The sequence below is a fragment of the Colius striatus genome, chromosome 12, assembly GCF_028858725.1.
Source record: "Colius striatus isolate bColStr4 chromosome 12, bColStr4.1.hap1, whole genome shotgun sequence".
In the NCBI taxonomy this organism is placed as follows: Eukaryota; Metazoa; Chordata; class Aves; order Coliiformes; family Coliidae; genus Colius; species Colius striatus.
Window position 1 is genome coordinate 3440967 of NC_084770.1, and position 23156 is coordinate 3464122.

Sequence of the window (23156 nt, forward strand, 5' to 3'; positions counted from 1 at the left end):
TTTCTTCCATCATTTTGTCTTCCATTTGACAAACAAGTTTTTATACACTGACCAAAGCCCTGGAAACTTTTTACAGCAGGTAAAAGTAGTTAAGAAATGATCTGTGTAATTATCAAGGAATACTAACAAATACTGAATTGAAGCTTAGTGGGTTTTAAGATTAGGCAGTCTTTAGAAATGAATGCTGAATGAATTAATAGACATAAAGAGTATACCTTATGCAAGTTCTCATGTCAAGGTATTCTGAGCAATAACTTATTTTGGTGTTATATATTAGCTTTTTTGGAAGAAGAAAGTATTGATTGCATCCAGTCTTTCAGAGTTTCTCAAAATTGGATGTTTTCTCTGAGATGTGTATTTTGGGTTTGGTAGAGATATATAACTGAGTTAACTACTAAACAACATGGCATATAAAGGGATTGTGATACCTGTGGGATGGATCTCCTGTTTGTCTAACCATTGATTATTTTACTCTTGTTTGCCTGCTTGATAGGCCTCATCGCCTGTAACACAATGTTATGCTTTTCATGAAGGCTCAAAGCAGCAGTTTTCCATCATAATTTTATTTTCCTTTATTTGTTTTAGTCCTGTCAGCAGATCTAGTGGCTGACTCATAGCTCATGGACCATATGTAACTCTAGGGAGTTCATGAGACTCCTGATCCCAGAGTGCATGTATCATCTGACAAGTAGCAGGGCTAGAAAAGGAGGAGGTGACTAATCTTAATGCCCATTGTTGGGAAGAAGTGCAAAGTGTAGGAATCCCTATAGTGGATGTCATTTGGTTGCCATGTGAGTGAAGCATTCCATCCCACAGCGGAGAAAAGGAACCTCCTAACATTGCCATCTGCCATCTGTGACCCAGTTGCAGATCTTCTGTGCTTCTGGTCAGTTTTGTCTTTACTATTAAGTCCTTTGTATGCAGTATTTTTTAAAATGCCATTCTTGACTATGCAGCATTGCTGGAGTTCTTGAGACATGACATGATTGCATATAACCCAAGTTTATTTTGATTTCCACTTTTTAAAACTTTAAGTTACTGTTTACAAAGAAAACTATTGCTAACCTGAATGATAAATGCAAATGGTGCTGAATGATGCTGAAAAACCAGTGCCTTTAGCAATCTGCTCAGCAAATGTTAAAGTATTTAGTGTTCTGTAATAGATGCAGTGTACCTTTTGAAGACATCATAATTGAGACCGTTTGTAGGGAGAAATTTCTGCAATTGGAATTCTCTGATTTTAATATTTCAGGCAATCAGAGAGGCATTGTACATGCACATTTGTTATTTAGTTAAACAGAGCACCCTGTAGATATGTAACTCCTCAATGAGGTCCATCTTTGGTGCTATTAGGGGATTACTCTTGCTTTTCTGTGTAATCATTGAATATTGTTTTTCATTCCTAGGGCAATACACTGTGTAGCTAAAATTTTTACTGTATATTACTGTATGTTTACTGTATATTTACTTGTATATTTCTCAGCATTGCTTTAAATACCTGTATTGTTTACAAGATGTTGGTATCCAGTCCCTGAAAAAACTGTGCTGAAATGCCCATTCAGATAGTATCAGCTGACAAAACTCTTCAGAGGACACTCATTTATTGTTCATTTGAGGAATAAGGGCTAGAGTCAGGTTTGGTTTAAAATGTGTCCTGTAAACTCTCATAAAGGAAAAATAAATCCATGTTCAGAACAGCTTTCAGTTCAAACAAAAAAATGACAAAGCATCTAAGAATGGGGCAACTTCATGTAGTGAACGTGAGCTTATTAAATATTGAAGAAAGTTAAATGAAGTGCTAGAGGGGTTAAATATTGTGAGTCTCAAGCTTTTGTGTATTTTCAAATGAGAATGAGGCTGGTTGTAAGAAAGTTTTGTTGAATTAAAGGTCAGCATTGGTAACAAGTTAAATGAGGTGAGTTTTGAGTGCAGATAAATACACAGGGAAACACAACTTCATTTGTTTATGGTTGCCTTGTTGCATGAATAAAAACTTTTATACTATTAGATACTTTCACCAATATTTTGAAATATATAGATTTTCATATATGAGGCCTTAATCAGGTGTGTGGTATTGAAGTTAACAAGGATAGCTGTGGGAGATGGGCTCATCATCAAATTCCAGTTTTGTTGCCTTGTGTATGGTACACGGGCAACTTCCCAGTCTGAACATTGAGGCATATAGGCTGTAGTCACTCAGAATTCAGTTCTACATTCTCTGTAGTCTGTTATAAAAAAATCAATAGATAAAGTATGAAGACTGGATGTTTTAATCAAGAAGATGAAATCTCTTGTGTTAAGGAAAATATCTTTTAAGCTTTGTGACCATTTAAAGCACAAAGAACACAACTGTCTGACCCATTACTAAAAGATGACAATGAGGCATAGCATAAAGGTCTATTCTTATGTGTAGAAATAAGGGTAAAAAATGAAAAATAGTGCTAAAGGTTTTATATAACAATACTGTGACTAGAGTTTTATGAGATTTGTAGCTAAACTCTTTTATTCTTGAACAGCATATGTCTGAGTTGACAAAAGCATTTCAAATGTTTAGTATTGATTTGGCCAGTGTTAAAAATAATATCTCTCCTCCTCTCAAAAAAGCCTATTGTAGAAGAGAGTCAAGCATATTTATAGCTACACAAACTTCTGAGCATGTCAGCATAAATAAAGATTATGCCACTTGACAAATTGTCAATAGATTACTGTCTAATATTTTAAAATCTGTTAGAAAAGCACTTGATGTGTTTGGCCAAATAAGCCTGTAGTTAGAAAGAGCTACTGACAAAGGAGTCCTTCACCTCAAATTTTCCTCTTTTTCAGACATAAGAACAATTTTTTTACTAATGGGAATTGTCACCACTGTAAAGCCTTCTCCTGGGGACCAGAAAATGTGTTTATGGCACTTTCTTGAATGATCTATGTAATGCAAAATAGGTTTTTGTTGTGCAGTGTGATCAAAACAATGCCAACTTATCCGTAGGATCTCCACTAAGTAATTTAATGTTGCTTAGATGCACTGCTTAATGTGTTCTTTAGTTTAAAAGTTCTCCAAGGAGTTCACATCTCATAATCACATCTCATATATCATATAAATTCTCTTTTCACTGAACTTAGTTCCAAAACTCACAATGCCTTAATTGGGACAGAAATTTCACACTATTCTTTTATGTAAAAGCACATAAAGTATTGTGGCTTTAAATTATCAATCTAGAAGTAAACTCAGAGCATAACTACTGGTGTTTCAGTAATTCAGGCAATGGCATCACATAGAGAGCTAAGTCTGTGAGTCAGACAAATGTGTTTCTTCTTTACAATTTGTCTTTGACAGAATGTGTTAAATGTGTTTTATATGTGAAAGTTTTAGGAAAGTTTTACATTTCTTTTGTATACAAGGAAAGAGCATTCTTCTTTTCTGCTGATGTAGCCACTCAATGTTGGAGTTTTTTCCTAATGCTGAGATTTAATCCTGTACAATTCAAACTTTTGTTAACTTCTGCTTCCCATCCATTTTCAGTTTCCACTTCCAGCTTTCTTTTCTGTCATTTACTCATATGTTGTTCTTTACTCTGCCTTCCAGAAGAAGACTTAAATTCTTTGCCAAACTCCTAATCTTCATTTCTTTAGTGACTTAAGCCCTCAAATCTGCCCCTCTTCAGAACTCTGTTCTTAGCTGCTACTCTATGAGATTTTAGTTTTGTTTATAGCTCCAGCCCGTTCTGCAGCAGGCAATGCAGAGAACCCAGATTTGTCTATCTGGTCATATATCATAGTGAGTAAGATATAATGTTAAGTTACATGTGCACAATACAGTCTTCTATAAACTGTGTGAACAGAACTTGCTTATTGAAAACACAATATTTGAAATATTCCAATTATCAGTAACTAGAAGTACTGGAGACTAGCAAATTTCTGTTAAGGATGAGAATTTCCAAAATTTCTAACTTGAATGTAAGATTGAATATGGCACAAACCACATTTGGGAATCAAAATAATCTTCTGACCTCTCCCTCGTCTCCTTTTAACATTGCTACGTCTTGATCCAAAGCTCGGGGCTGTTGAAACTATTCAGAGAAAAGGCCACTGGATTTTAAGAATGGACAAATTATATTTTTAAGTGGCCTTTTTGTCTTAAAAACCTAAAAAAAAAAAAAAAAAATTGAGTGAGGACTCTGGCCCTGGCTGACCCCACAAGTCTTACTGTACCATTTACCCATCAATGTATCACCCAAAGGAGGAGTGGACTGCCAAACCGATGACATCCAGACCAGAGGAGGTTTTTTCACCATAATGATTATGCTTTGCAGGTGTCAGTATGTCATTCATATCATTAGGATTTTTATATATGCATTATCCTCCTAATAAGGCATTATAAGCATTCTCTGCTGGATGAGATAAGGACTTGTTGCTTGTAATGCAGACTGCATAGAGCATGAGGTTTAGTCTCCTATATTTGACAGAAGTTACTGGCATTCCATGCATGTGCCTAAAAGGCTTTCCAAGCATCCTCCTTTGGCTGGTATTTATTGGAAAGCCTTTGAAACTTAGAAATAAAGGATTCCAGCAGACTGAACCGATCATTGAAGTTAGCAGATGCAAGGACTTAGAGCTGAACTGAGTGATGAGAAAGCATATATTTTCTGCCAGTTTTACTGGCATCAACAGAGTTGTTAAGGTAGAGGTAGAGATGAGAGAACATTATCACAGAATGGTAGGAGTTGGGAGCTTTAGAGATCATCTAGTCCATTTAAATGGAAAATAGATCCATTATGCTATTTTGAGAAAAAAGGAAGAAAACATTCACATTCATAAAGCAATTTTAACCCTTATAATTTACTACCTCAAGTTTTAGCTTCGTAAAGATTAGAAATCAGCAGTTAAATGAGTTAGTATTGACTTTGCCCTAGTGTCAGTAGTTAAATCTTGCAGTAGTCACTTTTTTTTTCCTTGTCTTTCATAGTTTCTTTATTATGTGTTATTTTTAGATCAATCCCACTTTTTAAGTCAGAAACCATCCGAATTTCGGAAACAACATTGTACTGTATTTCTTGTACACATGCTGCTTTCCACCCATTTTCCCCATCCCAAAGAAGTGTCTATCTTGGGTTATGGAAAAGATGTCTTTCATCATAAGATGATATCCTCATGCATTTTGTGTATATTTTGGTCTAGTTATAATACTGCTTTGCACTGACAAATTGCAACTGTTCACAGAGACTTGAAAGATTTATTTTACTGAGAGTATGATTGCCTTCAGAAAGCCCTGTGCATACCTTGTGATAAAGTGGGCAGTCATCCTTTAATATAGTAGACATTACAGACTCATAGTTTTATGTATCTTTAGCCTTAGTCAAAGTAAAGAGCTGTTTGATCAATGGACAAATAGCTTGGGACGTATCAGTGTCTTGTCTGTGATTTTATTCTGTTTCTACTACAGTGCTTCTCATGAGCCATTTGGTCCAAGTGTAAAGTGTTTAGATTCAGTCATACTAGGGGAGTTAGGCATGTGAAGTTGGCTGTTTTTCTTACCTTCTCTGTATCAGGTTGCAAGTAGCAGGGTGAGATTTTGAGTGTCTGAAAGGAGTAGAACCCAGGGCATTGTGCAAAGGACAGGGAAAAGGCACCAAAGCAGAATGTTGGAGTTATGCATATTTTTAGGGTTCTAAATATCTTCCAGCTTGTCTTTGTATCAATTTTGCTAAATTTGGGGACTTGTCCTTGAACTGACTTTTAAGGCAAAATTCCCGAGGGCATGAGATTTCCTGCAAACTCTACAGAATGAGTTTGTTTTTCTTTTGCATTTTTCTGCTTCATTGTTATATGTGCCAAGTGCATTTGCAGATGGAACACAGAGTGGCAATTGTCTAGCAAGATGGTTTAATTACATCCAAAAGCTCATAATCACATGCTTGGTGGGACAGACTATGGAAATGCAGTGTAAATGTTGCATACAAATTTGAATGAATTGACCTCTAACTATAATAAAGGAAAAAGATTAATTGCCTTATGCTAGATGCTACAAGTAATTTACTTTAAGATTTTATATGAATGAAAAAGAAATGATACAAAAGGAAGCAAATTAAAAAAAAAATCAAGCCACAACAGAGGCACATTTCATTTGTACATCGTAACTAAAACTGTGGTTGAATTCAGGAGAGCATTTTACTGTTTTCAGCTTTTATCCATCTAGTCAAGTGGAAGGAAAAAGTAAACAATAAATGCTTTCAGAGAAGATTGTTGTAAAAGAAGGCAAAACCATAACTTTTTCTTTTTTTTTCCTTTTCAATTTTAGAGTTACTATAAGTTTACTACAACTTAGCACACCTTAAGAGGGAAAATAATTATCTAGATAGTTTTTATCTGCTGAGTATCCAGCTTATTCATTTTTTTTGAGTTTAGCTAGCAGTCTCTGCTTTCTCATTTCCTGAAACATCACATATAAATCTGAATATAGATGTCTTCTATTACCTTTAGAAAATGCAAATCAAAAAATATAGTATATCTATTACTTTCTTTTACAGGATGTTGTTAATTGGTAATTCCCACTTTGTTTCATAAAGTTTATAAGAATTCTAGAAATATACATGTTAATCCTTAAGATATTCTAGTAAACACATTCTATAATAACAATTACATAATTTCTTAAATAATGTGGGGTTTTGGTTTTTATTTTTTAGTTTGGTTTGGTTTCTACCTATTTAAACATACATTTCATATAGCCTAAAGTAGACAGAATGGTGTAACTTTTTATTCTCGTGTTTGAATAAATGCAGCGTGTCATTGCTGTGTCTTTGGAAAGCTGACCTAAAATTTGACTGCTTTTGATGTTACTGAGGAAGGAGTACAACCTTAAGTTAGTTTGAGAGCCACTTTAAACTAAATGTGGATTAAAAGGGAAAGTATAACTGTATATATTTATATTAAGATTTTTTGATTATAACCAATTGTAGTGAAAAGAAAGAAGTTTTTTGCCTTTTTTTTTTTACACGTGGCTTTGGATAGTTGTCAGAGAGGTAAAGCTCCTACAAAAACAACTCTACTCATGGGATTTCTCTAATTTTATGCCAATATTCTGTACATGGTCCTGTAAACATGAATATAACTTGGATTTGAATCCTTGTTAGTCAGTCTTAAACACGTTAAATTTACTTTTGTACAGTAATAAAAACAATTAGTTCAAGGGCAGGGCTAGCAAAGCAGAGGGTAAAAGGAAATACTGATTGAATTAGAAGAAGTCATGTTTTGAGGTGCAGGTCCTGCACTAAGGCAGAGGAATTGGTGTCTTCAGTTGTAGCTGATATTTTCACCTCAATACATTAATACTATGAAAGCAATGAGATTAGATAGAGGAACAAAGTCATGCTTTCAATGAAGACGCAACTAGAAGAACATGTAATTTATAGTTAAAAACATGTATTTCTCAAATATCTTGAAAATCAGATCAGTAGCTAGAATAAGACAAAAGACATTGAATTAATTTTTAAAATTCTTGTGCTAAAGATGCTTCATGGAGATAGGAAAATATCTGATGTTTATAACAGATATGCTGACCTATGGATAAATACTGATTTGAACCAGTCTAACATTTTGTGGCTAACCTATTGTTGAATATAAATTGTTCATTAATAATGTTATATTTGGAAGTGCTTTTCTTTAGAATCTAGTATGTTCTGAAAGCCTTTATAGTGGTATATGCATTTAGTAAGAGTTTCTATGTTTCAGCAACCATTAGCAGGAAAAAATAAACAACACTCCTAACCAGAATACCAGCTTCTAATCTCAGTATTAGAGATATCTTATTTTAAAGCAAGTATAATTTTAATAATGTGAAAATAATTCAAATGTATAGATCTTGTGATGCAAAAGAATTGTTTTGCACTCTGAAAGAGTATGAGTGATTTCCATTGTTTTTAAATTTCCCCACCACAAGTTACACAAAGCTTGTGGAGTTGTAATTTACCCTTTGGAGATGAACCTCATAAGAACTTGCAAATCATTTGACATTTTACTCTATTTTGCTTGTGGATTTCTTTTTCTTTTCTTCTTCTGAATACCAGTCTCTAAAGTCTAGAGCTGAATTTTACAACTTGTTCCTCATGTACTTTCTTCTCTTGCCACCCCAACATAATTTAAGGAATTATGTTGCAGTCACTTATTTGACTGTTGTTACTGCTCATGGGACACTAATGGGAAAAAGATAAGGCTAGTAGAATTGCAGTCACTGTGCAGTGAGACTGTTTCTTAAGCAAAAGTGTCATAAAAACTACTCTGTAGAATCTATAATAGGAAGAAAGAGGTCTGGGGAGAGTTTTGTGGGAGTTTTTTATGTTCTGTTGTTTGATTTGTTTAGCATTTTTCAATTTGTTTGTTTGTTGGGTTTTTTTTGGTGAGAGCTCAGACAATTAACAGAACCAGAAGGAAGGAAAAGGTGGATTCAGTACTTTTAGTTTCCTAAGGAATTCCCATTTCATGCAAATTCCTTACTAGTTCATTACTGTTCAGTTGTATCTGCCTTCAATTAAGAGATTGCCTTTTGTTCTGTACAGCATATGTCAGTCAAGGCTTTTGAGTCATATCAGAATACCAGTGAAGCATATTTATGTGCCTGGATGTTCAGGCAATTCAGATATTAAAATAACAGATACAGAATCCTTAAACTACCCTGCAAACTGGAATCCCAAATGCCATACAAAGCTCTGGAATTACATCCATCACTTCTCATATTTCAACATTGACAAGACTTTTGGCTTTCATCCTATTACATAAACTTGCCAATCTCTCCTCTGGCTCTACAGTCATTACAAGATGAAAATATTTGAGTTCCTTATTTTCCATTTCACCTTTCCGTGACACATCCCGACTTTAATCTTCCCATTGCTTGATTATTGCAAAAATGGACAAAACCACTGTAAAGATAACTATGTTTTCTTGTGAAAGAATATATATTGCAACATATAAATGAATTCAAGGTTATTTTATTAGTGATTAGAATATAAAATAATTCAACTTTAAAAGGACCCCAGGTCATTCTTGTTGAATCCATCATTTCCTCATGATTAAACAAAGAAACAAGAAGAAAATAGAATGAAACTAATCTTGCCAGACATTTTTTTTGTTTACTTTTTCCAAATAGCCAGTGAATAAAATATTTTGTTAATTGCCCAGCTGTTCTGCTGTGGCTAGAGCCTATTGTCTTGCTGTTTGTGGCTGCTTTCTCTGCATAGAGGAAACTATGTGGCAGGAAAAAGTGTGGTGTATGTGTGGATTTTGTTTGATTCTTTCTTTCTTTTTATAATGGGTTATTTTAAATAATACTATTTGATGAATTGGGATTTTTTTTTTTTGCTTTAAATGTCAATCCTCCTTCCTTGGAGTGATTTCTGTTACCTTACCAGATATTCTCCTCAGCATTAAATACATACAACTAAATTATATGTACAAAATTACCTTTCACCTAGACTTGATGAAAGCATGGTAGATATTCCTTAGTGCAGTGTTTTCTCATGCCTAGGGTAGTACATTCTTCAAATTGCAATTTGTTTAGACTGGCACCATTGTATTACTTATGTAGGAGTTCCAAAAACATAACTTTGAGATTTGGCTGTGGGAACAAAATGCTATTTATAAGCATAGAAAAGCTAAGCCTGTTACAAAATAAAAGGAGGAGGAAAACACATCTTCATACTCTCCAATAAATAGGAGATTGTTGATGAATGGAATGCACATTGAAAGGGCACAATCTGATGATCTTTGTGAGGTCCTCTACTTCAAAACAGTCTTTTTGTGTTTCTCTGGACATCCTTTCTCTAGTATCAGTTTTGCAATGAGAAGCAATTCCTTCAAAAGTGTCTGACCCTAATAAAGTCTGACAGTTGGAAACACATTAAAAATATTTTGAAAATTGGCTTTTTATTTTGGTGCCTTAATTGGAGGAATGTCTTTAAGTGTTGATTTTCTCATGAATGAGTTGCAGCACAATGTGGATATACTTTTGGTTTAATATTTGAATGCTTATAAAGTCCTTTGGTATCTTGATTGTAGCTTTTGAGTAATAACATTAATATTAGATGGATATATGTTAAATAATTTCTCTTTAAAAATAAAATGAGCTGAATTGATATAAGATGCAAATCAAATTAATTGGGAATACTATTTCTTTTCTAGTGAACAAACACAAGCCCTGGATTGAGACATCATACCATGGAATCGTTACTGAAAACAATGACACTGTAATTTTGGATCCTCCCCTTGTTGCTTTGGACAAAGATGCGCCTGTTCCCTTTGCAGGTAGGAACATACACTAACAGTAGCAGTTGTGCTTATGAATTGCATTAGGAAGTTCTTAGCATTGTAAGCAATAAATTTGCAGAGCAGAGATAATGTACTCTGAAAGGCATGTTTCGAGGCTATGAGTACTTGGGACTTGACCGTGGGCCCATGGACTTTGAAATGAGATGTGTTTTACAGTGAATGTGTCTGCTTACTTGTCATGAAGCAGAAGAGATTACAAGAGAGCATAATACTGGAGGCTTCCACTATCAGCATTTTTAAACAAAACACAAGAATTATAGAATTAATTTTTACTTTATAGAAATTAATAATTACATTTGCCTAAAGAAATAATATGTAGTTTTATTTAGTAATAACAACCCCATCTCTCTTACTTCCTGGCTATGGACAAACTATGTGACAAATCTTTAAATATGTTACAGTGTTAGTACACTAAAACTGCCAAAACTCAACAGAAAATTTAATGGATTGGATTAATGGATTAATTTGGATGCTTTTAAGGTTTTTGCTCAAATTTCTTTACGAAAGTTGCATGTCGTATAGAAGTTTTTACATGTATTAAGTCTGTTTTCCTCACGCTTATTCTGTCAAGAGTTTAAGTAAATAGTATGTTTTCATATCAAGCAAGTTTTCTCTTAAATTACTTGTTTCATTACAAATATTTTTTAAAGAAAAGGAAGAATATTGAGGCTTGATAGCTGCTGTGAGATCCTAAAAATATGCAGTTTTTCAAAAGATATTGCTTAAGAGTGTTCATTTTTCATAAGGAAAGGAACTAGTGAAGATGAATATCCTTGTTCTTGTGCAATACAGTCATGTTCAATAAGCAGTAAGTCAAAGTACTTAGCCCACACAACATTTTACAGCATCATGTAAGAATTATTATTAGTCATTTTCCCCAAAAGCATATACTGGCATAAACTCATATTCTGCAAAACAGAGATTCACTAAATGGTTTTTTTCTGTATTGAATCCCATTTTAATGTCATACCTGATTTCCCACTTATGGTGCCCCAATGTTCTTGGTTGCACAGAATGCTTTTCTTTCTCAACCAGACGTGCACTGGGGATAGTCAGTGGAGGGGATTCAATGAAATTTAGTCAGAAGTAAAAGTTTCATATAACAAATGCTTATGGATACAGCAACCTCAGCATGAAACACTGCTGATAGTTCCTGAGGCACTGAGTTACATGCTAATGGAGGCACAATCAATGTCCATTCAGAGATCAGTAAACTGCCTCTAGCTGGGAGGTACTAATTATAATCAGAGTAGATATACTTCATATAAAGATGCTTTATACTTCATATAAAGTTTTTGAAGCAAAGGAAAAAGTAATTATTTATATTTTTTTTAAAAATGCATTCATCAAGAAGCAACTATATGATAAGACCATCAAAAGTGTGGAATGAGATTTTTGAATGATGAACTGTTATCTGTGATGCATCTGAGTATACTTATTTCTTATAATGGTAATTTACACATGCATGTGCTATACGTTCTTCCAAATGTTTGTGGAAAACAGTAATGTAAACTTAGAGGAAATCCTTGCTAAACTTATCTTCAGGTACAGGTTTTAAGGCATGAAGATGAAGTGAAAAGACATCCTTTTCATTTTTGGGGCATTTTGTAATGAATATTATTTGTTCCGTCTCATATTTGCTTCTTTTACTGGTATTTCCTTGGGTTCCTTATAGGGAATAGTACACATACTGTTTCCATTGATACATTTACAAACTCTTTGCTGACTGAGCATATGCTAGCCTGATTTTTTTTGGGTTTTTTTCACATTGAAACAATTGACAAGTTTTTCATGAATAAGTGATTTGCTGCTCTTGTAGAAAATCATCCTTTGAAGTACTGAAGTTGCAGAAACAGATTTGCTTTTGTGTTAAAGGTTACATTAGACAATTGGTTTAGTTTCTTCATTTATTGGTTTGAATCATTTATATTTTAGGAGGTATCACAGAGTCTTGGAGAGAAAATGTTTGGTGTATATTCCCTAATAGTAATAGTTCATTTCCAGGTAATATTGAACATTTCCCTCATGATCTGCAATCCTGAAATAATGTTATAATATTGATTGAACCATTAATTCCCTGGAGGGACCTGGATTCCCTACATTCTTGGAAAAATCTTTGTGTGCTTTTTCTGAAGACTTTTTTAAATTGTTGAAATAACTTTTTTGCTTTAATAACATGTAATTGTAGTACTGGAAGTGGTACAGGTTTTCCAGCTCTGAGCTGTGTATTACCAGAGGTACTTTAAGCAACGTACTTGCTCTGTTGCTTTCCCTAATGCATATTTTTCACCTGAACAAATAATCTTTTGCCTAATAATGACTTTGTTTCTAGGCATAAAAGCAGAAATAAGCTATTAAGACACATTTGATAATCATCAGTGATTCTCATCTACCCTTAGTACTTTGGTTAGTTTTCTATACCTATTCTCATGTTCTCAATTTTTTTAGGTTAAAAGTTATGTGTGGCACAGACCTACTCCAAACTAGAAACAGTATTTTTGTTTTATCTCCTGGAAAATTTAACATTGTTCCTATTACTTGTGCCCTTTTCCCTTTTCCTAAGTCTTTTAGTAAGGGAAGTCTCTTATTAATTGACTTGTCAGCTCTTTCCCGTAGTATACACATGGAGTGGTCACAAGAGAAAATGACTGTAATCTTCACTTTTATTCTCACCTCTAATGTTTAAAATCAAGGGTGATGACAGAAAAAGGAATGATCTGTGCAGATAGCCTTTCAATGGATCTGTTGCCAGGGAGAACTAACAAGGGACTGACAGGACTAAATGTACCTATTAAAGTGCTGACTGTCAAATGTGATCAGCCTGTTTCATAACTGGAGCATGAAGACTTTCACAAGATTGCAATGAATAGTCTTTGATGTCTCTTCATCAATAAACTCTTAAGAGTTTATTGTGCACTGTGCAACAATTGGAGTATATGTAAAATGATAGTTTCCAAAATATTCATTTTATTAACATATTAACTTTTTCATGTAAGTACTATTTTCAGACCCCTGCTTTTGAAGGAAAGCTTGAAAATGCCATCATAAATAGTTGAGTAGTTTTGCAAACTTCGTTTTTTCAAGTTCTAACCTGAAAGATGTTTGGCACACACTGGTATTTAAAATAACTAGACTCACTACCGCAGTCTGGAGCCTTTTACAGGATATCATAGCCAGAAAAAGCCAACTAACCAACCTCCTAATGAACTCCCCCAAGAAACACAAAGAAGATTCAAGTGCTGTAGAAATAGGTTATGCCTACAAACTTGCTCTTCAAACAGTATTTTGTAGATGCAATATGAGCTTACTTACCTAATTTAGGGAAATCCATAGGAAGAATCTCTTAAAAAAAAAAAGAATCCATCCAAAACAAGAAATGTAGCTTTAATTAGGCTTGTACAAACCTACAAGGTGGTTACTGAACACAGTCCAAAAGAAACTCTCTAACAGTTAATTTAGTATTAGAAAACAGCATTGCTTTATTCATGGCTGGGTACATGGGGGATCACTCCTTCTAACACAGCCCAAAAATGAAAGGACATTCCTTTATATTACATACATTACAGAAAGTGAACAACCCACCTACTTGTTACACATGCAACATCAGGTGACATTTAGCATGATTGGGGTGAAGAGTTGAGAAACATAGTCATGTGCTTAACGTGTACTCCTTTTAGCTAATTATCATACTTAGGGGTGTCAAAAGGGTATTAAAGTCAATACTAATTTCTTAGTTAATGAAGCAATGATCTCACTTTGGGCACTGTGGCGTTGCTAAAACTTTTTTGAAGTTGGTTGTCTGCTCCATCAGCAGTCTAGAGCCAAAACATAACTCTTTTGCAGCCTTAAGGCTCCATTAAGGCTCCTTCCCTTCGCTGTTTCTCATGCTTATTTTGCAGCCTCTTGTTCACAGATGTCTGCACAACAGATAATTTGGTAACAACAAGTAAGTGGGTGCTGGCACTTTAAAATACTTTTAAACCTTTGGTCGCAATTCTCTCATCATGCACCCCTCAACTCAAAGTTCAAATCATGCTGCTATGAAATACTGTATTAGGGGTAGATGAGGTGAGGTGTATAGGAATCTCTGGAAATGAGGAGTCTGATATCAGGGTAAGCCATAAAAGAGTCAGCTATCATATACTGGTTATGAGAATGGAAATCACTTCAAAGATTTAACTTTCAGGCTTAGGAGTGATTTGTCTAGAAACGAAGTAGGATCAACTGAATCAATTTGACAATATTTTCTTTCTGTGCTAGCAAAATGCTGTAGGATTTAGGAAGGCTATTTGGAAAGGGTATCTGTCTGCATTTTAATAACAGCATCTCTGTTCCATCAGCAGTGTTGTGCAAAAATACATTTGAAAGGAACTTCAGGATGTCTCCAGTCCATCCTCCTGCCCAAGGCAGGACCCATTATACCTGTGCCATTCCTGATAAATAGTTTTCCATCCTAATCTTAAAGATCTATAGTGACAGAGATACAACACCTTCCCTGAGCAATCTATTTCACTCTTCACCATACTCACTGTTTTCCCTGATGCTTAACCTGAACTTTCTGTACCACAGCTTTAGCCCATTAGTTTCTGTCCTATCCACCATGGCTTGGTATTATTCCAATTCTTTTTTGCAGCAACATCTTTTTATGTTACTTCCTAAATGCAGCATGAGCATTTTATACAGCACGTGGGTAGTGTCTTTGGCTATACATTGTGTCACTGATACAGATGAGAGGCAGAGAAATAGGAGGGAACTTTTGGAACAATGAGATGATGAATAACCTTTTCACCTTGAAAGCGAAGAGCCTAACTCTTCACTGTACCACTATTATTAGACTGATACAATTGCATGAGTGCAATGTGTTACACCAAGGTTAAACTACATAATTTTACCACAGTGAGTTGGGACCATTATGTCTCAAGCTGCTTTTATGTTCCTGATAGATTTGCAGATAGTCTTTTTCAAAAAGGTCAGATGTGTGTCTTCCTGTCTCCTCACAGATGGGTACTCTGTTTCAGAAACAGTTGCAAATCAGACTTCCTTTGCAGATTGAGTTCAAGTCTCTGACTGCATTTTGGCTGCGCTAAAACCACTGTAAAGGATAGAGAGACAATAAAACCAGCCAAGAAGGATGTCTGAATATTCACTAAACTACAAGCTGTGTCCATAAACTCTCTGAAATCATCTTTCTTATTTTAGCAGTTCAGAGGAGCGTGTATTCTCAGCTGCACCACAGTAAATCCAGTAGTTGTCAGCCCACTTACACCCAAGGGCTGAACACAAAATCACTTTTCTCTGCTTCAGACTGTGAAGCTGTCTAGCCTTCTTGTTTAGTTGGTTTTATTGATAAGCAGTGGCATTATTAACAGAAGCAATCTTTTTTGGTGCAACATTAGCTATATGGAAATTATTTTTCAAATTGTGATGCTGAATATTACGAGTTTTAACACACTGTCAGACAGAGTTATGCTGTCAGTTTACAATGCCCAGAATTCATTGGTGATAAATATTTCATGGTGAAAATGATGTGTGATCAAAAAATCTAAACTGTAAATGAAGCCAAGGAGTATTGCAGTTGATTGTAATCACCTGCTGGTTATTAAGATTCTATTTTTTTTTGATGTTTCCATTAATGTAGCTTAATTACTTAAGATGGTAGCTTTTAAATGCAAAAAAATGATCTCTTCATGGTGATCATAACCTAAGGTAGTATAGAAGGTTGGCAATAGAACAAAGGATTCCAGAGATAATGATTTTGACCTAAGGAATGTTGCCCAGCCTTCAAATTAAGAACACAACAAAAAACTTACTCTGACAGTGACCTCTGTTGGTTAGTTTCTGAAGCTCAGAGCTGAGAGATTTGAGGGTTTGGGTTCTGTTTGGTTGGGTTTTTTTGTTTCTTTTTTTTTTTGTTCTTAAAGTTTTTGACAATTAAGTTTGATTGCCTGCCCTGGTCGTTTTGACAGCAGTGAGGTAAAAGCAGGCAACATTAATGTGTCAAAAGACTATAGGTTCAAGAATGCAGACTGTTCTAATAGTACTTTTAGTAGCTGCTGAGTGGTCTGTCATTGCAGAAGCTGTTAGGAAGAAAATTAGACTCTAATGCATAGACAGTGAATATAAGTTGCTTCTGGCAGATGAAAATAGTAATGAATTACACCTAAACATGCTAAATCACTCAAAGCCAGAAAGAAGCAAATAAAGTAACCAACTAATTATGATTAGATGACAGTCACTTGGGCTTTTAGACTGCTTCTGGAAAATACTGATGTGAAAGAAATTGAAACTGTTTTGAATAGTTTTCTTTATAAATAAGACCCAATCTTTGGAAAATTAGGACTCTATATTACTGTTGATGTGCAAATACATAAAGAGAGGGATAAAAATCTGAGATTTTCTTGTGCTGAAGTATTAGACTGAATGACTAGTTGATTTTAAAAGTGTTTAATTAAAACACATTGTAACAGAAGTTACCTGACAAGTGTCAGTTGTTAAATTTCTGGGCTGTTCATAACACTAGAGACAACAGACACTAGATGGGTAGTACTGGAATTGCTAAGCCTATGGATCCCAAAATTGGTAGCTGCTATTAGAGATGGTAAATCTTACATCGACAGAACTAAACTTGGTAACACTGTAGTAATTTGTCCCCTATGCTGACTGTCCATCATGTGAGGATATAGCTGCATAGAATGACACTTAATAGTGTGTTTTACCTTCTGTGATGTTGTGACTTCAGGCATTCTAAAATAGGACTTTTGTGATCTGATCACAAAGTCACATAACAGATTCATCAGCAAACTTAAAAGTTGAAACAAAAAAAGAATGTTACTCACATCATACAGTTTGTTTCTCTTCATTATTTGGTATTCAAGAAGTATTGAACTTCACCTGTCCATTTTGACTTCAAGGATGTCATCCTGGGAATCCAAAATCTGTGGCCATCTTTACTTCCAGTATTACAATAATACAAGGAACTCTCTGAAGGAGAGTTGAAAGAAGTAGTACAGTGACCCAAATGAAATAATAAACTCTTCTGAGTTCCACTTCCACTCTAATATCTCTCTTCACAATTTTATTCCTTCCGTGGTCTCTCCATTAATTCAAGTATATCTATTTCTTTCACATAAATATTTTGTTCTTTGTGTATGTTCCTGTTTTGTCACGTTCTTCAGTGAAGGATGATGAATTTTTAGAAAATCATTCATAAAGGCATGAAGGGTTATTTATGCAGTCTCAGAAAAATCCTTTATAGTATTACAGAGTATTATAAACATAGTAACGTAGTGACTATTAGGTTCCTTTTCTTATTGATCAGCAATTGACTTTTGGGAAGAACAATTGAGTAGCCCCATACTGCTTTAAATGTACTACTTTCCACTCAGTTGTTTTTTGGACTAGACTAAACTTTCAATAGCCTGTAAGTGCTGTTGCTCCCTTTGTTTTGTGCTGCACTACTCTGAAGAAAGATGAGACACTCCTTAGTCCTTGATCCTGTGTTAAATAGTACAAGCCTTTCTTTCGAAAGGTGGAATATTGCAGTGACACTCAAATGTCATCTAAGTGCCCATTGGTCTGGGTTATTGGTTGAAAATGCCATCTGAAATTGTACAAGTAAAATTACACTAACATTTAAGATACCTTTCTGAATGAATTGTATCAAAGTTCCAAACAGATATGAAACTGTATGCTTACTAGGAATATTATTTACTACCTAATTTAATGTATTTTCGTTGAACAAACAGTCTTAAACCAAAAGAACGGCCCAATTGGAAATGCCTACCTAACCTCATTCCAGATATCTGGAGAGTATGTTCACTGATTGAGTTCTTTGTCACTAAAACATACGAACTATGTTCAGTGATTGGAATAAAACACTCAATGTATAAGTGAAATCTGATGCTTTTGCATTAAATGGATCAAGTCTTTATATTATTTTAAGTGTTCTCTGATGTCAGGACGACACATTTCTGAGATGGAAAGCCAATGTAGATAGAACAGCTCATGGTTTAGAACTTAACCAAGTTTTGGGCAATGGGGCTTTGGAAATGGTTCCATAGGCTGGGTGGAAAAGGCAGGCTGCTAATATTCTGAATATTCACAGCTGCTTTTCAGAAGCAAATTAGCTGGATTGAAAAAAAGACACTCTTTGGTTATGGAGACAGTGGGAATTTAACTGAGTGAAGATTACATGTTTTTATGAACTAGCTAACTGAAATTGATAAGGTAATATGAATGGAGAAGTAAGAAGGTTAGGATCAAAATTATCTGAATTGTTTATAAGATTAAATCAATGCAATTAAAAATTACATTGCTTTCAGAATACTTTTAACTACAGGAGAACAATTGTTTATTGTTTGCAGTTTACATTGTGGTAATTCTCTTGAAATTGTAGATTATGGCCATACTAACAGTTACCAAATGTTACTGTGGCTTTCTACGGCCCTTGCTTAAATATGTAGCTCTTAACTGCATTAATGCAAAAAGGAATTCTTCTGTTTAAGACTGGTTCCCTGCTGATCAAAATCCTCATGTTTCTTCTGTATGATTCTTTCTCAGTCTTCAAAGTATATGAAAGTTTTTTCTTTACAGTTGATTTTGTGCCAATAATTTGCTCATTGTAATGCTCAAAAATCTCTGTTTGCCCAGTAGTTGACAAATCTAGGATGAAGCTGCTTACCCAGTTAGTCATTTGTATGTTTCTGTATTATAGATAATTGTTGCTAATCTGAGAAAGTAAAACACAGCATTATTGCAGTGCTATTACAAAGAAAAGGAAGATGGTAGGGTTACAGAAAGTCTGTGTATGCTATCATGAAGTTCTGTACCTGGCAGATTGCCCTTGGCAATGGATCAGATTATTCTTGGTTCTATATAGCTTTTAGAAGTGTGGTTTTGTTTTGCTTTCTTCTTGTAGTTCTACCTATATTTTATGGAATGTTTAGTTATGTTGAAATAAAAAATTATGTAAGTCAAACAGGGTTTTTAGAAATGCCTTGTAAATGAACTCAGTAGGGATAGACACAACTGTGAAGCACAAATTTTTCCCTACTTTGGGTCAGTAGCTGTTTGCATTAAAATACTCTGTTGATTTACCTGAAAGACTTTTCTGCAAGATAAATGGAGACAAAAATGCTTTGTGTAGAGAATGTAGAAGTTAGAAAGAAATATTCATGCAGTTTTCTGCACATGAAAATTCTTATTATAAAGTAGATTTATAGTGAAGGGTAAATATGCAAAGTAAATATGTTAAGCTTTCCTCTGCAATGTTACTGCATGACCAATACCATAACCTAAACTTTTGTTAAACCAGAACAATTTGTTATAAATTGGTAAAATAAGGAAATAAGATGTTGACTCAGGAATGATGTTCAGTACTCATGTCACAGTCATCTTTCAGATAGGAAATTGCTTCCTAAATACAAGCCAGTTTTTGTGAAATGCTCTATATTGTCGTAATTCTACTCCCAGTGGAGACAATATTAGCTTTTGGGGGTTTTGTTGCCTCTTTCCTTATGAGATAAGGGCCGAACAGAAATGTAGTGGAAAACTGAATGTATCATTCATGTACTTTTTTGTGGTGTTACACACTGTGCCACCTCACTGATTCTATAGAACTTTCATTATCATCTGCTCCTGCTGTGATGTCAAACACTAGAGCTGCCCAACTAATTGGCTTGGCTGAGTTTAATTTAGGAGGTCATGCTAATGTGTTTAAATTATATGAAATCTCCAAGCAATACTGTCTATGCAGCTTCAGTCCTCCCTTTGATACCCAAATATTTTTCTTTGGAGGGCTACTTTCTCTGGTTCTTTCCTTCTGTCCATCCCCCATCCCCCTGGTGTTGTGTCAGTCTAGAGAATGGTAAATTGGTTTAATTTTTCATGCCATTCCATGACACTGAAATTGTGACATGTTGTTCTTACTGGGAACCCATGAAGTCATGAATAGATAAAATTATAGAGGTATGTTGCAGGCATTTATGATGTGCATTGTTTATAAAACATCTGTTGTACAGTAGAGTATTTTGTGCAAACTTTACCTGTGCATGCATTTTAAATATACACAAACACTTGTATTAAACTATTTCTATAATAAAATACAGCACATCCCAGATCAGTTTTCCTCAATTTTAGTATTGTCCTGTATGTTAAGATTAGAAAATAACACAAAGATTGAGAGAAAAATAAGTAGTTCTGCAAAGGGATTAGTGCTTAGTTTACTTGATTGAACGTGACTCCAGTTTATTGGTGTGCAATTAATATGGTGATATAAATACTGCAAAGCAGATTTATATTGCCTTTGAAAAAAAGCTTGAATTTTGAAATTTCTGATTTTTACTTTGTTTTTATGTTGTCTTTTGATATTAGTTGAAAAATACAGAGAAATATTTTGTTTCAATGAATGACAGCAATTGCCAGCCTATTATAGAAATTCACCTCCATAAGAAAACTGCATTTTAATGATAAAAATAATTCATGCTAAATATGTTCAATTAACTTCATTTACAATTAATCCAAGCATTTAAAATTAACTTGTTCCTGTTATATTACCAAGAAATTTAGGTAAATATTACTCTACAACAGTGTATATAACTAGTAACCACAGATTTTCAGGCCTAGCATGTTTTCTTGTTGATATAATGTCAGATGGATCACTTTTTATCCACCTGCTAATAAGAACGTTTTTGAAAAGCACATTGGTACTTGATTGATTTGTGAGTATATGTGGCAGGTTTAATGGGTATTTCTGACATGACTTCAGTTGCTTACTGAGAGGCTTACTTTGGAGAGGTTCCAGGTGTGCTAATGAAAAAAATTATGAATGAAGACAGGAACAACTAATGTTGTATTTGATGTGGAATCCAGAGTGCAATAATTAAACTAAATATAACATTCTAGTTAATAATCATGCCTGAATTGAAAGGATGACAATAATTTAACATCAAAGTCTAGATGCTTTGAGACTAGGACTCTTTATTTTGAACAGCAAAGCTTCTCTGTCCCAGCTGGCGACTTCACTGGAGCTGACAGACTTTGTTTCTGTATAACCTCTTCTCCCAGTACTTCATTCTTGCAGTGTTTCTCTACAAGTGTATATAGGCCAAAGGGGAAAATCACGCAGCTCCATTGACTTCCACAGGTGCTTGCCCATTTATGTTAACCTGATGCTGTCCTTATTTGTAGAAAATTGGCTGATGTGTGGGAACTGCCTACTAGCAATAACATCATGAAAGGCAAAGGAAATTGTATGTAATGAAAAGGATATCATGTATGATGAAAAGCTCCACACTTTTTGCATAAAATTTTGATTAAAAGGTTTTTCTTTGAATAAAATTTGGCCTACCTGTTGCCATCTGTAAGTTTTTCAATGCCATTTACAAAATACATTGTTGATCTTGGGCCAGTCTCTCTAGGGGTGTGCTGCTATGGGATCTTCCACATATGGCAGATTATCAGTGTTACTGGAGAAGCCAAAGACTGTTGGATATGGAGGTGAACACTCAATTGAGTATGCATTGAGAACAGAATAGTTTTATGCTTCAATCATCAAGATTTAAGTAGAAGACATTGCCTACTGTTTGCTCTTTAATTTTCTCCTAGAGACTTGGTGGAATCTGTTTGCTTGCTGTGTACTGACACAGAGGTAAAAGTTGTTTTGGTTAGAACTTTTCTTACCTGTGACTCTGGCTTTGTTGTGCAGAATTAGATACAGAAATAAACCCTGTTGTGCTGATATAATCTTTTTTTATTTCTTTATGATGGTGTCTTCATCAAAGAGAGGGGATAAACTGCCCAGGGATGAACATTCCAGGTGTGTATATACTAATACTGTAACTATGCAGGTGTAGAGGTGGTGCCCTAACTTCTTAGAGAACTAAAAAAGACATGATTTCTCAAAACAATAGGAGAATTTTTAGAATGAGAAAACTAATAAATAACTCTGAAAATGTGTTTAAAGATTGGGAAAAAACTCTTGCTAAGCAAGAAAGCTATAGATTGTCTTACAATATGGTGAAGTTTTAATTATTTTTAGACATTTTAAAATGGCTCACCATGTGAAGATTTGCTGAGGCTTGAAATAACACTGAGTCAAAGCCATTAAATAACTTGCTGAGGCCATCTGCAGCCATAGGCTGTGTACAGTTTTGGATTTTTACCTTCCAGAAGGACAACACTGACTGCCATCATGAAACTGAGGTTTTAGTAGTTAAGTTTGCATTGTAATTTAACTCGATGTGAATTATCACCAATATTTTACCTACAGTGCACTTTTTGCATGAATTTACTCTATGATCTGTAAATTAGTCTATGATGGTTCTGTCTCTTCTCTCTAGTAATGAATGATAGGTGGACTCAATGATCGTAAAGGTCTTTTCCAATCATAATGATTCTGTGATTCTGATCCAGAATAAGGGACTTAAGTACAGGTACTTTTTCTTCAGCCATTTTTTTAAATTGTTATACTGAAGATGAAGTTCATTCTTATACTTGGTCTCAAGAGTGACTTAAATCTTAGAAGAGACTGATTTCTCTTTAGATTACAAGTATAAACCATAAATACACAATAACTTTTTAGTAAATCATTTTGGTATATTTTGTTCTGAAAATTTGAGGTTTTGTGCTCTGTTCCTTTGATAAAGTTGCAAGAATCCAAACATTAGAAGAGAAGCGAGACCAGATTTAAGAATCACAGTTCAACTTTGAATAAACAAATGAAAACTAAACTAATGTTATTCACAAAACTAATGGGAAATAGTTTAAGATACTGAAATAAGCTGTACTGATCTTAGCTTATAATTAATTTTTGAGATTAAGTCAGTAGGTAAACTATGAAACAGAAG

At 34.5% G+C, this 23156-nt stretch overlaps 1 protein-coding gene across 2 annotated transcripts in view; it reads left to right on the forward strand.

The window, feature by feature from the left end:
• CLSTN2 (calsyntenin 2) overlaps positions 1–23156 on the forward strand; it is a 298084-nt gene that overhangs the window by 107085 nt on the left and 167843 nt on the right. The window contains exons 1-2 of one of the 2 annotated variants that reach the window (XM_062005633.1): positions 844–886; positions 10165–10287. Coding sequence is in view for 1 of the 2 variants with exons in the window: in XM_062005632.1 (XP_061861616.1) it covers positions 10165–10287 (123 nt within the window). In the remaining variant the exon portion in view is untranslated. Of the gene's footprint in view, positions 1–843; positions 887–10164; positions 10288–23156 lie in introns of those variants that run through there. The other variant, XM_062005632.1, reaches the window with a different exon arrangement.